This window comes from Cyanistes caeruleus, chromosome 32, assembly GCF_971803275.1.
Source record: "Cyanistes caeruleus chromosome 32, bCyaCae1.hap1.1, whole genome shotgun sequence".
Taxonomy (NCBI): Eukaryota; Metazoa; Chordata; class Aves; order Passeriformes; family Paridae; genus Cyanistes; species Cyanistes caeruleus.
This window is the reverse complement of record NC_141733.1, coordinates 1,841,394-1,855,541: the sequence shown is the minus strand read 5'-3', so window position 1 is coordinate 1,855,541 and position 14,148 is coordinate 1,841,394. Positions and strand designations below refer to the sequence as shown.

The 14,148-nt window shown below is 63.3% G+C and overlaps 1 protein-coding gene across 5 annotated transcripts in view; it reads right to left on the bottom strand.

The window, feature by feature from the left end:
* The window catches only part of LRP1 (LDL receptor related protein 1), an 80,819-nt gene that overhangs the window by 25,697 nt on the left and 40,974 nt on the right, over positions 1–14,148 (bottom strand). For all 5 annotated transcript variants that reach the window (XR_015281260.1, XR_015281261.1, XM_086870182.1 and 2 more), the window contains exons 15-41: positions 13,957–14,082; positions 13,718–13,858; positions 13,327–13,452; positions 12,980–13,096; positions 12,780–12,860; positions 10,065–10,232; positions 9,626–9,808; positions 9,026–9,226; positions 8,388–8,633; positions 8,016–8,213; positions 7,231–7,435; positions 6,988–7,152; positions 6,463–6,707; positions 6,082–6,213; positions 5,773–6,000; positions 5,450–5,624; positions 4,991–5,085; positions 4,423–4,572; positions 4,159–4,299; positions 3,813–3,941; positions 2,897–3,028; positions 2,540–2,674; positions 2,335–2,464; positions 1,775–1,901; positions 1,425–1,576; positions 1,190–1,314; positions 653–1,024 (exon numbers count right to left, since the gene is read on the bottom strand). Coding sequence is in view for 3 of the 5 variants with exons in the window: in XM_086870182.1 (XP_086726308.1) it covers positions 653–1,024; positions 1,190–1,314; positions 1,425–1,576; positions 1,775–1,901; positions 2,335–2,464; positions 2,540–2,674; positions 2,897–3,028; positions 3,813–3,941; positions 4,159–4,299; positions 4,423–4,572; positions 4,991–5,085; positions 5,450–5,624; positions 5,773–6,000; positions 6,082–6,213; positions 6,463–6,707; positions 6,988–7,152; positions 7,231–7,435; positions 8,016–8,213; positions 8,388–8,633; positions 9,026–9,226; positions 9,626–9,808; positions 10,065–10,232; positions 12,780–12,860; positions 12,980–13,096; positions 13,327–13,452; positions 13,718–13,858; positions 13,957–14,082 (4,425 nt within the window). In the remaining 2 variants the exon portion in view is untranslated. The remainder of the gene's footprint in view (positions 1–652; positions 1,025–1,189; positions 1,315–1,424; positions 1,577–1,774; positions 1,902–2,334; positions 2,465–2,539; positions 2,675–2,896; positions 3,029–3,812; positions 3,942–4,158; positions 4,300–4,422; positions 4,573–4,990; positions 5,086–5,449; positions 5,625–5,772; positions 6,001–6,081; positions 6,214–6,462; positions 6,708–6,987; positions 7,153–7,230; positions 7,436–8,015; positions 8,214–8,387; positions 8,634–9,025; positions 9,227–9,625; positions 9,809–10,064; positions 10,233–12,779; positions 12,861–12,979; positions 13,097–13,326; positions 13,453–13,717; positions 13,859–13,956; positions 14,083–14,148) is intronic.

Sequence of the window (14,148 nt, the reverse complement as noted above, 5' to 3'; positions counted from 1 at the left end):
CCTCTGCCCAGGGACACCTGAGCCCCTGGGGCACAAAGTGACAAAGCAAAGCCTGGTGGGGACCAGGGAGCCTTTCCCAGCTGGGAACTTGAACTGTGCACCCATCCTCCCTCCCTCATTAACGCTCAGCAAAGGGTTTAATGAGGCGGCTGTGAGAGCTGGACTGTGCTCTCCCCTCCCAGGGATACAGCAGCGTGAGTGCCGCTGTGAATTCCCTCATTAGCAGCACGGGGAGCTCCTGAAGCAGCAACCGCGGTTCTTTGAAGCTGCTGCAGGTGCCAATAAACCCAACCAGGTGCAAGGTGAGGCCTGGAGGTGAGGCCAGGGCTGGGCACCCCGAGGGTCAGGGCCGAGGGCGCTGAGTGTGAGCACAGAGCCGACCTCAACTTTGCTGCAGCGCCTGTTTCTAGAGTCCAAGCCTCGTGACACGCTCTCCGTGCCAGAACGAGCTCTGCAGGCTGCTCCCAGTGCCATGCCCGCTTCCAGAGGCTCCTCAGAAACCTCACAGCTCAGCCTGGATCCACTGCCCCTCCAAACGCCTCCAAACCCACCAAAACCCCTTGGGCACCAACAGAGGGACTGCAGGAGGAGGTGGTGGGGAGAGAGACGGGTCTGAGGGCAGGCACAGAAGGGAGAAGCACACAGCACTCACTCTCCACGATGGTCTTGCGGCCCGTGCCGTCGTCATTGATCTGCTGGATGTTGCCGAAGTGGATGTCGCTGTAGAAGATGCGGTTGCTGCCCTTGGAGCCGTAGCGGTAATCGAAGGCCAGGGCGATGACGTTCTTCATGTGCTCCGCGTCCTCGAAGGGCTTGATGGGCGCGTTGAGGTTGTTCTCGTCCGAGAGGTGGATGCTCTTGAGGATGGTGCGCTCCGAGTACAGCAGGTACCCGTCGTAGTCCCGGCAGCTCACGCCGTCCTCCGACAGCATCCCGTGGGCGCAGGCGCACGTCCTCTGCCCGCCGCCGCGGAACAGGCACAGCTGCTGGCAGCCCCCGTTGTTCTGGGCACAGATGTTGGTGCCTGGTGGGGGGACAGGGGGGATTGGGTGAGGATGCACCCACTTGGCTCTCAGCACTCCCGGAGGAAGGAACGGGCTCGAAGCGCGGCTCCGATAGGGACAGAGTGATCTGTTTGTTTCCATCCCTGTTCCCCACACGAGGAGGTGCCCCCCCTGCTCAGACCTACCCTTCTGCCGGGCCCGGTTGAAGACTTTGATGTCCTTGAGCTGCACGCCGATCCCGGTCCGCAGCGACACCGACTCGGTGGCGTTGTCCTTGTTGCCTCTTTTGATGGAGCCGTTGGCGTGAGTCCTGAAGGAGGACGGAGTCACCGAGTGACCAGCACAGGATCCTTCCCCACCACGGCACCCACCAGCTCCCCCACACTCTCCACACAGCCCCCAGCCCCCTTGGCACCGCACCTATCGCTCCAGTAGATGTATTCCTCGAAGACCGACACGGAGAACATGTCCATGTTGTTGCTGGACAGGACGACCTCCCGGTTCTCGCCCGTCTCCAGGTCGATCCGTTCGATCTTGTCTGTCCGGGCATCACACCAGTACAGCTTCCCATCCTGTGGGGATGAGAGAACATCCCAGCTGCTGTGGGGGCAGCACTCCCCTCAGCACCTCTGGCAGGATGTCCTGGGGTTCACACAACACTGGACAACCCTCATGAGACTCTGAAACCCCAAGGAGGGCAACCATGCCCCCACCAGCAGGCCACAGGGACCCTTGGGAGCGGTCCCCACCCTCCCAGATGCCAAGTGTACCTCGTAATCCACGGAAATCCCGTTGGGCCAACTGATGCTGACGTTGACCAGCACCATCCGCTCGGTGCCATCCAGGCGCGAGCGCTCGATGCGCGGGTACTGCCCCCACTCTGTCCAGAACAGGTACCTGAGGGGACAGCAGGGATGTCACCACAGGGATGTCACCAGGAGCAGCACTGGCCATTCCAGTAAAGGACAGACACCACCCCATTCATCCCCCCACACTGGGGCCTCAGTCCCTGCCCACTCACATTCCCTGCATCTCCATCCCTCCCCAGATCCAAACACCTCTGCTCTCCCTGGGGCTCTGTCCAAAGCTGGAGGTGCTCTGAGGAAGCTCCACTAGGATTTTCTGAGGTGCTGGCACCCACCAGGTCCCAGAGATTCCCAGGGTTTCAGCCCATCAGTGAAAGGAGGCTAAATCCAGGGCTTGGACTCCTTGGTGTGGCAGGAGACCTGTGAGCCCCTTCCTGCTGTGTGCTCACACACGGCTCTCCCAGGAGGTGTGGGGCTCTGGCCCTGTGCCCACAGGTGATGCCCGTCTCTGGGGCCTGTCTCACCCCTTCTCAGGATGGACCGTGATGGCCCGTGGCTTGTCCAGCCCCTGCGAGATGACCACGTAGCGGAAGGAGCCGTTCAGCCTGGCCACCTCGATGACATCGAAGCCCTGGTCCGTCCAGTAGATGTTTCCTGCAAGAGGGGACGGTGAACCCCCACACAAGCCCCGCTGCCCCCGCTGCCCCCGGCTCCAGAGCCCCATCCCACCAGCAATCCAGTCCACGGCGATGCCCTCCACACGCCCAATGCCGTTGGTCACCACGTCCTCACGCCACGTCTGGTCCCGCTTGGCTCGACTGATGGTGCTCAGGCCCATGTCCACCCAGTAAATCGTGTCGTTCTCTGAGAGGGGCAAGGAGGGGATGAGTCAGTGACCACCTCTGGTCAGTCCAGAACGGTAAAAACCTGAACCCAGGGGTCTCGAAATGTTCCCTGACCCAGCGCTGCCGAGGGGGCGTTCCAGGGCAAAGCGCTGCCAAAGGGGGGTCTGGTGATGGTCCCCTCATGCTCCCTGTCCCCTGTCCTGTTCCCAGCACCCTCATCCTGTTCCCAGCCCTGCATCACCTGCATGGAAGTCGATTCCCACAGCCAGGGAGGTTCCTGACACCGGCACGAGAGCGTCGGACTTGTCATTGGGGTCCAGGGGAATGCCCCGGATCCCCTCGTGCACCGAGTACAGGAGGAAGGAGCCAACACCTGTGACAGAGGTGCAGGGACAGTCAGACACATCCCAAAACCCACAGGCTGTGCCTCCACCACGGAAAACTGTGACAGGGGAGGAGCATGGGCCTGGCAGGGCTCTGCAGGCCCAGCACAGACCTCCCTGGGGGCTGCAGCCCCTGGCACAGCCCGTTCCAGGCTCCTGCCCTGCTCCAGGGGGGCACGAGCGAGGCCCCTTCCCACCACCCACCACCCCCACCCCGTGCTGGCAAAGGCTCTGTGGCACATCTAGGTCAGGGCAGCACTTGTTATTCAGCCCCTGTCCTGACCCAGATGGTGCAGAGCTCTGCCAACCCCCCCAAAACCAGCCGGAACACTTTGCACACAAACAGCCTTTGAGAGGCCCTGGCAGCGCCCGGGGGGACGGCGGCGAACGCGGTGGGGACGGGGGATCTGCAGAGCGAGGGCTGTGCCTGGCCCTGCTCCTGCTGAGCCAAACCTGCTGCCCACAGCCAGGATCCCACCTCCCCCTGGGGAGGTCCCGCTGTGCTGTCCCACTCCCCTCCTCCAGTGACGCCCTCGGTGGCCAGGCAGTGCCCCCACGCTCATCAGGGACAGCCCATGCGAGGGTCTTGCTGCCACCTGAGCCCTCCAAGCCCCCCAAGCCCCGCTGGTCCCCAGCGTTCCCCCGCAGTGACGTGGGACACAGAGCAGTGGGGAGAGGTCACCAGCTGGGGTGACCACGGGCACGGCCAGGGTGGCCACGGGGTCTGGCTGTGCCGAGGGGTGGCTCAGGGAGGGGACAGGGACAAGCACACACCTTCACAGGACTGCTGCCCGCTCTTGAGGCTGTAGCCCGCGGTGCACATGCAGGAGCGGGAGGTCTCCGAGGTGGGGAGGCACAGCTGCGAGCAGTCCCCGTTGTTTTGGCTGCAGGGGTTGGTCCCAGCTGTGGCAGAGAAAAGGGGGTGAGGGGCTCTGGGGACCAGGGTGCACCCACCAGGTCTTGGGCAGCCAGGGCAGCACCCACACGAGGCGTGGCTGCCCTGCACCAGACTTGGCACGAGGGCAAGGACCAGGCCATCAGGGATGGAGCCACCTGGCCACCACAGAGACGCCGAGCAGCTGCCCAGCCCCACGGGGTCTCTGTGGGACCCCACACTGACCTTGCTGGATGCTCTCATCGTACACCTTCATGTGCATCACCAGCGTGGTGCTGTTGCGCAGCACCGTCACCTCCGTCCCGTCCTTCTTGTTGCAGGTGCCCATCCTCTCGGAGGCCTGGTCAGCCCACCACAGCTTGTCCCCTGTGAGGAGAAGGCAGCAGCGTGTGGCAGCGTTCCCCACCCCATCCTGCCCCAGCTGAGGTGGGAGAGGTGGGCAGGAGAGTTTGGGAAGGGCCAGGAGATGGGTAAAGGTGTCCCCCTCACCCATGATGGCCAGGGCGGTGGCTTTGCTCAGCTGGCTCCGCACGGACTCGATCACCTCCAGGTTGCTGCCATCCAGGTCACACCTGTTGATGGTGCCGTTGCCAGAGCTGATCCAGTACAGTTTGCTCTCTGGGTAATCGATGGCCAGGCCTGGAGAGGACGGGAATGTCACCACGCTGGTGGCACACAGGGACCAGCACAGAGCAGGAGGTGGGATGGGATGGGATAATGGGATGGGATAATGGGATGGGATAATGGGATGGGATAATGGGATGGGATAATGGGATGGGATGGGATGGGATAATGGGATGGGATAATGGGATGGGATAATGGGATGGGATGGGATGGGATGGGATGGGATGGGATGGGATGGGATGGGATGGGATGGGATGGGATGGGATGGGATGGGATGGGATGGGATGGGATGGAGAGAGTGGGCAGGTATGGTCATGGTGACCCAGCACAGGACAGCTGTCACCCCCCCCCAAGGAACCAGAGTGGGGACTCGAGGCTCTGCAGGAGCTCAAGGTGAGGTGGGGGATCCCAGGTGCCATGGAGGGGTCCGTACCAACAGGTCCCTTCTGGTTGGTGAACAGCAGCGTGCGGTTGCTGCCGTCCATGTTGGCCACACTGATGTTGTCCCCATCTGTCCAGTAGAGTTTCCTGCAAGGTGAGGGGACAATGGGTGAGGGGCCACGGTGTCAGAATCCCCCTGCACCCTCCCAACCTTGCAGAGCCCCTTACCTGCTCATGGCACAGCCCCACAGCCCCTTGTCCCACCAAGGGGGACCTTGGGGCGGCCAAAGCCCCGTGCACACCTGGACTGGCACACCCTGGTGGGTGCACACTTATCACAGCTCCCCTTTGCACACGCGTGTACGGACACACAGCACAGCCCCACGTGCTGTGACACTGCTCCTACACGCTGACACACAGGGACAGGCCCCGATCTCTCCCCTGTCACACACGTGCACAGTCACACACACACCCGTGCCTGCACACACACCTCCTTCCCGTCAGCACTCACCCCCGCAGCGGGTGCACCACCAGGCAGTGGGGCTTGTCCAGCCCCTGGATCACGGCGTTCTTGAAGGAGCCGTCCAGCCTGGCCACGTTGATCTGCTTCTTGTTGGCGTCGTAGCTGGTCCAGAAGAGGTTTCTGGAAACCCAATCCACGGAGAGGCCGTGAGCGTTGGGCAGGTCTGCAAGGGAACGGAGACGGGAGCTCGTCAGCTGTGAGGACGGGGCTACCATGAAGCTCAGATGAAGAGGAAGGGCCAATCTCTGAGAGCTGAAGGCTCTGGAGGGCTGGGGGTCCCAGCTGTGGGAGCAACGATCCCCCTCACCAACCTGCAGAGACGACGGTCTCCACGCCGGTGCCGTTGATGAAGGCTCTCTTGATGGTCTGGGTGCGGACATCTGACCAGTAAATCCGCTGCTCCAGAGCGTCGTAGTCCACCACGGTGACATTGTCGATGTCGGGCACGGTGAAGGAGATGATGTAGTTGTAGTAGGGGTTGTCGATGTCCACGCCCCGGATCTCCATCTGCCGCGCGTACAGCAGGAACTTCTTAAACTCTGGGAGGAGAAGAAGGGCAGCGGTGGGATCCGGCTCCGGAGCAGCTGCTCATCCCCCCGGCTCCCCAGGCAGACCCCTACCATAGCAGGTGGTGTTGTCCTTGTCCAGCTTCATGAGGTGGGGGCAGGCACAGGACAAGGTGCGGTTGTAGTTGATGAGGCAGAGGTGGGAACACGGCCCTTTGCCGCCGTTGGCTTCGCAGGGATTAGGAGCTGCAAAGGGGACAGGACTCAGCAACATCCCAGCCCTTGGGGACACCCACCCAGGCAGCCCCAAGAGCTGCAGCCCCCCCAGACCCTGCCTGCCCCATGGAGCATCACCCTCATCGCCTGATGGGGCAAAGGGGCAGCCGCAGGGATGAGAGCAGCATCCACCTGCTGCTCCGAGAGGGTGTGGGTGCAGACCGAGTGCCAGTGCCACCCCTCGTGGTGCCCGCAGCCCGTCCCCGCAGCTGCACTCACCCAGGGGCTGCCGGGAGGGGTGATACACCTGCAGGTCAAAGGGCTGCGTGTTGGTCCTCTGAACCACGGTCACGTTGTGCCCCGTCCACTTGTTGGCCTTGGCCAAGGTGTTGGTACGCCAGTCGGTCCAGTACACCTCTCCCCCGTAGAGGGTGACAGCGAAGGGGTGGGACAGGTACTCGTGTCCCCGCAGCACCTCAATGTGCCCCGTCCCATCGTACAGGGCCGAGTAGATGGCATCCGACCTGTGCCGGGGGGAGATGAGGGTGAGGGAGGTGGGGAGGGGGCACCACAGGGTCTTTAACCCAATAGCAACAACCAGCAGGGTCCAAGCAGCTGTGGGACAGCTGCTGATTTACACCAGGACCCACGGAGGAGAAAAGCCAGAGCAAGGTTGGCACGTGCCAACAGACCCCAGAGCGTGAAGGCTTCTCGCTCCCAGCCCAGCACAACACTGGAGCACGGGGAAGATCCAGAGTGGGAGGGACAGAGAGGGGGAGACACAGGGAGGTGTCCTGGCCCTACCTGGCATCAATCCAGAGGATCCGCTTCTCCAGGTAGTCAACAGTGAGCCCGTTGGGCCATCCCCCCGAGCCCGTCTCCTTGTGGATGGTGCGTCGGCCTGCGCCGCTCATGGAGGCGGCCTCGATGCGGGGCAGGCTGGCGTCCCAGTCCGTCCAGAACAGGATCCTGCCAGGAGGGACCGTGAGCAAGGACCTCGTGGCCTTGTCCCCCCGCAAGATCCCGCGCTGTCCCCTCCCGTCTCACCCGTAGCGAGGGTCCAGGGCGATGGCGCGGGGGTGCTCGATGTCCCCGGCCAGCAGCGTGGTCCTCATGGTGCCATCCAGCTTGGCCACCTCGATCTGGTCCAGGTTGCTCTCCACCCAGTAGATGTTACCAGCGATCCAGTCCACGGCCAGTCCCTCGGGGGTGGCCAGGCCGTACTGGATCACCACCTCAAAGCTGGTCAGAGCTGTGGGGCACAAAGTGAGGGCTCAGGCTGGTGCCCCTTCCCCAACCCACCCAGCACCACCACCCCCATGTCCTCACCAGCTCCACCCAGCTCAGCTGGGGTTGATCATGGGGGGACATGTCCTTCTCAAACAGGGCCTGAACACCCCTGTCCATGGTCCAAACCCCAAAGGGCTCAGCCCCCATCCACAGTTCACCCCAAAGGGCTCAGCACCATCCACAGTTCAGACCCCAAAGGGCTCAGCACCATCCACAGTTCAGACCCCAAAGGGCTCAGCACCTATCCATGGCCCAGGACCCCAAGGGGTCAGCCCCCCATCCCTAGTCCTGGCCCTGGGCTCCAGCAGGAGCAGCACTGATGGGGAGGGTGTCCTCTCTGTGCCCAGCTGCTGGGCTGCAATTACCAGCAGGGAAGCGCTGGGAATGCTAATTAACTACTGCATAATGAGAGCAGAACAGGCTCACTATCAGGGCTGTGGGCTTCAGCTGCCGCATCACCGTGGGGTGCCATGGAATCACTGACCCCAGACCTGCACCCCTGCTTTTCCTCCAACCAGCCCCCCCACCCCCAGGCTCCTCACCCCCATTCTCCAGCAGCTTCCCCCTGTAGATCTTGTCCTCCACCACGTCGGTCCAGTACAGGGAGCTCTGGTTGAGGTGGAAGTCCAGGGCGATGGTGTTGCGCAGCCCGGGCACCAGCACGCTGTAGTCCCCCCGGTGCAGGTCGATGCGCCGGATCTCGTGGCGGTTGGAGAAGATGATGAACGGCTTGAAGGGGTCTGGGGGAAGCAGGGCAGGGTCAGAGGGGCAGGGACAAGGCTGCACTCAGCCCCAGCTACACCGTCAGCACACAGATCCCACCGGCAGCCAGCCACATCCATCAGCACACGAGAGGACAAACCCCCCTGAGGCAGCTGGGGGGCTGCTACCAGCCCTGGAACCCCCAAACACACCCAGGCTGCGGCAGCTCTCGCCATCAGGCTCCAGCATCCAGCCCTCGTAGCAGGAGCACTTGACATTGTACTTGTCCTGCTCGCACTTCTGGCTGCACTTGAGGTGCTTGGCACAGTAGCTCTGGATCTGGCAGGTCTTGTTGTCAGCACCCAGCTCCATGCCCAGGGGACAGGAGCACACGATGCCCTCGCCAGGGGCCACCGTGCAGTTGTGGCTGCAGCCGCCGTTGTTGAGAGAACACTGGTCTGTGGGGACAGGACATGCTCGTCACCTCCTTGTCGCACTCCCAGGTCACCCTGTGTCCCCACTCCCAGGTCACCCTGTGTCCCCACTCCCAGGTCACCCCGTGTCCCCACTCCTGGGTCACCCCGTGTCCCCACTCCCAGGTCACCCCATGTCCCCACTCCTGGGTCACCCTGTGTCCCCACTCCTGGGTCACCCCGTGTCCCCACTCCCAGGTCACCCCATGTCCCCACTCCCAGGTCACCCCGTGTCCCCACTCCCAGGTCACCCCATGTCCCCATTCCCAGGTCACCCCATGTCCCCACTCCCAGGTCACCCCATGTCCCACTCCTGGGTCACCCCATGTCCCCACTCCCACGTCACCGCATGTCCCCACACCCGGCCCCGCTCTCACCGCAGAGCTCGCCCTCGTCGGAGCCGTCGCCGCAGTCGTCGGAGCCATCGCAGAGCTTCTCGGGGGGCAGGCAGATGGAGGTGTTGTTTGCACAGGTGTGCGAGGGGGGTTTGCACACCAGGGACTCGCAGTTCTCCTCGTCAGAGTTGTCCTCGCAGTCGCTGTCCCCGTCACAGACCCAGGCCTTGCTGATGCACCGGGCTGTCGGGGAGGGAAGGGGGCAGAGCAGAAGCAGAAGGGACGTTATGCCAGGAATTTCCAGATTTTACCTCGTGCACGGGGGGAATGGGGGTGTTTGAGTAGCTCAGGGCTCCCCAAAAGTTGGACCAGAGCTGGTCCAGATGGGACAGGTCAGGGAGGGCCTAGGGGGGCACCGGGGGCTCAGAGGGTCAGTCCCATAACTGGTGTCCTTCCACCCTTGTCCCCAACCCACCAAAGCATCTCCCAGCCCCTTCCTCAGAGAAGGGGAGAAGGGATCTGAGGATGGCACCATCCATCAGGATCATGGTTCAGGGGTTGGCCACTGGTGTTTCCCCATTATCCCGGCACCGAGGACAGTCCAGCACCCCCAGCTGGGATCCCCTGCCCCCCTGCTCTCACCCGAGTCCTTGCAGCCAAATTTGACGTTGGGGTCGCAGACGTGGGTGACCCCCTCGCAGTTCTTCTCGTCGCTGGAGTCCATGCAGTCCGTGTCGCCGTCACAGCGCCAGCGCATGGGGATGCACAGCCCGTCCAGCCGGCACTGGAACTCGTCCGTGTGGCAGCCCCCGGGCGGGCGCGTGGCTGTGGGGAGGACACCGCTCACTGCCTGCACCCCACGGAGCCGGGGGCTCCAGGACTGGGCAGGGACCAGGCCCTCAGCCAGCAAAGAAACAGCTGGAAGCACCCAGAGGCACGGGAAGGGGATCTGGGCACCGAATGTGGGCAGAGAAAGCTGCAGAATTCCCTGTCTGGAAGCAGGGCAGCTCTGCCCGAGGCAGGGTTTGGCTCTTTGGGCAACGCCTGCGGTTTGGGGTCCCTCCCATGGGCTGGGGCTCACCCTGGTTGGTGCAGTTGGCGTGGGTCTCGTCGCTGTAGTCGCCACAGTCGTTGTCCCCGTCACAGGTCCAGTGCACGGGGATGCAGCGCCCGCTGTTGCACTTGAACTGGTTGCTGGAGCAGGAGTGGCTGCAGCCCGCCTCGTCGCTGTTGTCCCCGCAGTCGTTGTCTGCAGAGGGAAGGGGGGCGGGCAGGGGGTCAGCAGGGGCCCGGCCAGGAGGGGCTGGCAGGAGGGAGGACAGCAGAGACCCCTGGAAGCGGGGAACAGGCACCGGACAGACCACGCCGGCAGACGGGACGTGGGGTGACTGCAGCCCCTCAGCGCCGGCGGTGAGACCCCCGCCATGGGCTGGAGACCCCCGGCCCCCCCACCCCACAGCACCAGCGGCACACAGAGAAAATGAAACACAGAAACTGCATAGATCAGCCATGAACCTGGGGGGCCCTGGGTGCCTGGCACCACAGGGGGCTCCGCTCCGGGGGGAGCGGGGATGGGGGACGGGCGCTCCTTTGGGGGTGCACCCGTGGGGAGGGGGGCTGGGGCAGCCAATTGGGGGGGTTGCATTGTCTGGAGGAGACCCCCACGCCTGCTGTGGGCAGGGGGAGGTTTGGTCTGAGGGTACCTGGACACTGGCAATGCAGCCCCTCTGCCTGCCTGGCACGGGAGCCTGGCCTGGGCACCACCACAGCGCTCTGCTGAGGATGCCCCACCTGACACTGGTCAAGGGGGGTTCTTCCTGGTGCCTCAGGATGGGCACATGATGGCACTGATGGGGACAATGGCACTGATGGGGATGATGGCAATGATGGGGACAGTGGCGCTGATGGGGACAGTGGCACTGATGGGGATGATGGCACTGATGGAGACAGTGGCACTGATGGGGATGATGGCACTGATGGGGACAGTGGCACGGATGGGGGCAATGGCACTGATGGAGATGATGGCACTGATGGGGACAGTGGCACTGATGAGGACAGTGGCACTGATGGGGACAATGACACTGATAGGGACAATGACACTGATAGGAACAGTGGCACTGATGGGGATGATGGCACTGATGGGGACAATGGCATTGCTGGCTGCCACGTGGCCTCAGCAGCAGCTCAGCTCCTGCAACCCTTGACCTCTCCTGGCTCCCACCAAGAGGAGCTTCCTGAGCGGCTCTGCTCGGTGAGCTGGGACAACAGTGGCTCCCTGGCACCTGGCACATCCCTCCTGCTGCTGGGGAGCTGGGGGACATTGCCAGAGACACAGGGGACATTGCTGGAGGGGAAGGGGCATCACCAGAGGCACCAGGGGCATTGCCACAGGCACCAGGGGCATTGCCAGAGGCACCAGGGGCATTGCCAGAGACACCAGGGGCATTGCCACAGGCACCAGGGGCATCACCAGAGACACCAGGGGCATCACCAGAGGCACCAGGGGCATCGCCACAGGCACCAGGGGCATCACCAGAGACACCAGGGGCATCACCAGAGGCACCAGGGGCATCACCAGAGACACCAGGGGCATCACCAGAGGCACCAGGGGCATCGCCAGAGGCACCAGGGGCATCACCAGAGGCACCAGGGGCATTGCCACAGGCACCAGGGGCAATGCCACAGGCACCAGGGGCATTGCCAGAGGCACCAGGGGCGTTGCCAGAGAGGACAGGGGGCATTGCCAGTGTCCAGAGCCCCCAGGGCTCGCAGCCCTCTGGAGGGGGCAGGTCTGGGGGCTCTGGGGGCCAGGTGGGGGTCTGGTGCATGTTGATCTATGCACTAACCGGTAGGCTTTGGACAGTTCTTTTCGTCAGAGCCATCCCCACAATCTTTTTCTGAAACACAGAACCACCAGACAGGAGCGTGGGCACGGTGACAAACACAACACAGCACAGTGACAAACAGGGCACACGCACAGCGGGCGGCACAGAGACGCCGGGACGTGGACACGGACACGGACACGGACACACAGAGGCACCGGGCAGGCTGGGAGGCGAGACCAGAGGCAGTGCAGGGGGCTGGGGGAGTGGGGGGCAGCAGGGGTGGGGGTACCCCCGTGGTGCTGCAGCTCCCTAACCCTGCATGAGGGGCTCCACGGCCTGGCTGCCACAGTGGGGGATCCCAGGAGAAGGGACCATCCCTTGGCAGGGCCAGCTCCAAGGGAGCTCGGGAAGACTCCAGGGAGAGCCGTGCACCCCCAGCTCTGCTCAGCCAGGCGCCAGTGCCTCGCCTGCTCTGAAGACACTAATTATTCCTAACAAGGCAGAGCAGCTCAAAGACTGATATAAACTTGTGGGAAAGGAAAGCAACCTTGGGGCAAACCCTCTGTCCCAGGCCTGGCCCTGAAAAGATCCAAGGACAGTCGGGAACTGGCTGGGAGAGCTCTCCTGCCTTCCCTGGGGCTGCAGGACCTGGCTCAGCCCCGCTGGCAGCTCTGGCCATGCTACACTTGGTTCCAGCACCAGGGGACAGTTTTGGAAACCCTGCAAAGGATGCCAAGGTCTGGAAAAATCCCTGCTGGGTTATTCCTGCAGCTCTCCCTGCCCCAGCACAGCCAAGGGAAATACAGGGCTGGGGGCTGCAGGATGGGCTCAGCTCCCCTTGGGGGCTGAGTTCTGCCCTTCAGCACACGCTGAGAACTGGCCCAAACTGCCAAAATGGGGTCCCTGCCAGGCTGCACCCCCTCCTCGGGTCTCGCCATCCCCTCGGGAGCAGCCCGGGGCCGGGTCCTCACCGTTGTCACAGCGCCAGTTGATGTTGATGCAGCGCCCGTTGTTGCAGGTGAACTGTGTCAGGGGGAAGCAGGTCGGGTAGGCTGCGGAGGAGGCAGAGGCACCGTCAGCACCTTGTGTGCACCCCAACCCTCAGAGCCCCGGGGAGCACCCCGCGCTCCCAGTGCTCCCAGTGCTCCCAGTGCTCCCAGTCCCAGCTCACCACACGAGGCAGACTCGTCCGAGCGGTCCCCGCAGTCATCGTCCAGGTCACACGTCCAGGAGATGGGGATGCAGCGGCCGCTGGCGCAGGAGAACTGGTTGGGGGAGCAGGTCCGGGCTGGCCAGGAGGGACAGATGGAGTGTTAGTGGTACCTTGTTTTGCCAGGGGAAGGTGGGGGACAATCCCCTGGCTCCTGTGAGGTCCAGGTGCAAAGCCAAGGTGCAGGCACACGTGAGACCCCAAAACCTCATGCTGCAGCCAAGGCACACATGAGACTCCAAAACCTCAGGCTGTGGCTCAACATGAGCTCTCCCACAACTCCCTTGAGGACAAGGCAGGGTCCTCACCTGAGCAGGTGGAGTTGGACTCGTCCTCGTTGTTCCCACAATCGTTGTCCCCGTCGCAGAGCCAGCGGTTGGGGATGCAGCGGTTGTTCTTGCACTTGAAGCGGTCTGAAGGGCAGGTGTGCTGGTCTGGGGGGGGAAACCACACTCAGGACCTGCCCCTCATCCCACCCCATCCCTCCTCTATGCCCAACAAAGAGAAAAACTGGGACAGAAAAGGGCTGGAGCCTCAAACTCGAGATCAGAATCCCAACATTTTCCTCCTGTACCTCCTCCTCTCCTCAAGCTGGAGAGGGGACAGAGGGGTCCTGGCTACCCAACCCTGCCCCAACCATTGCCCCCACATCTGGAAGAGCCTTAGCCCAAATCCCACGGTGCAGGAGGGGTCACGCACGGCAGAGCTCGGGGGCCTCATCACTGTTGTCCAGGCAATCGTTGTCCCCGTCGCATTTCCAGCGCTCCTGGATGCAGCGGTTGTTCTTGCAGGCGAACTCGCCGGGCTGGCACTGCGGCGGGGGGACGTACGATGGGTTGGCTGCCAAAGGGAAAGCGCAGGAAGGATTTTAACCAGGTGACCAAGCGCAGCTTCCCACGGGGAAAGAGAGGCCCCAGGAGGTTCCCAGGGCAGCCTACCCTGGCAGGTGACAGAGTCCGACCCCAGGATCTGGTCCTCGGCACAGGCGCACTGACGGCCCCGGGGGGTGGCCAGGCACAGGCTGCTGCAGCCCCCGTTGTTGACACGGCATTTGTTGGAGCCCACTGCAGAGCAAAGGGGTGAGGAGATGGCACCTCAGTGGCCAGAGACCCCTCCAGACCCACGGGGGT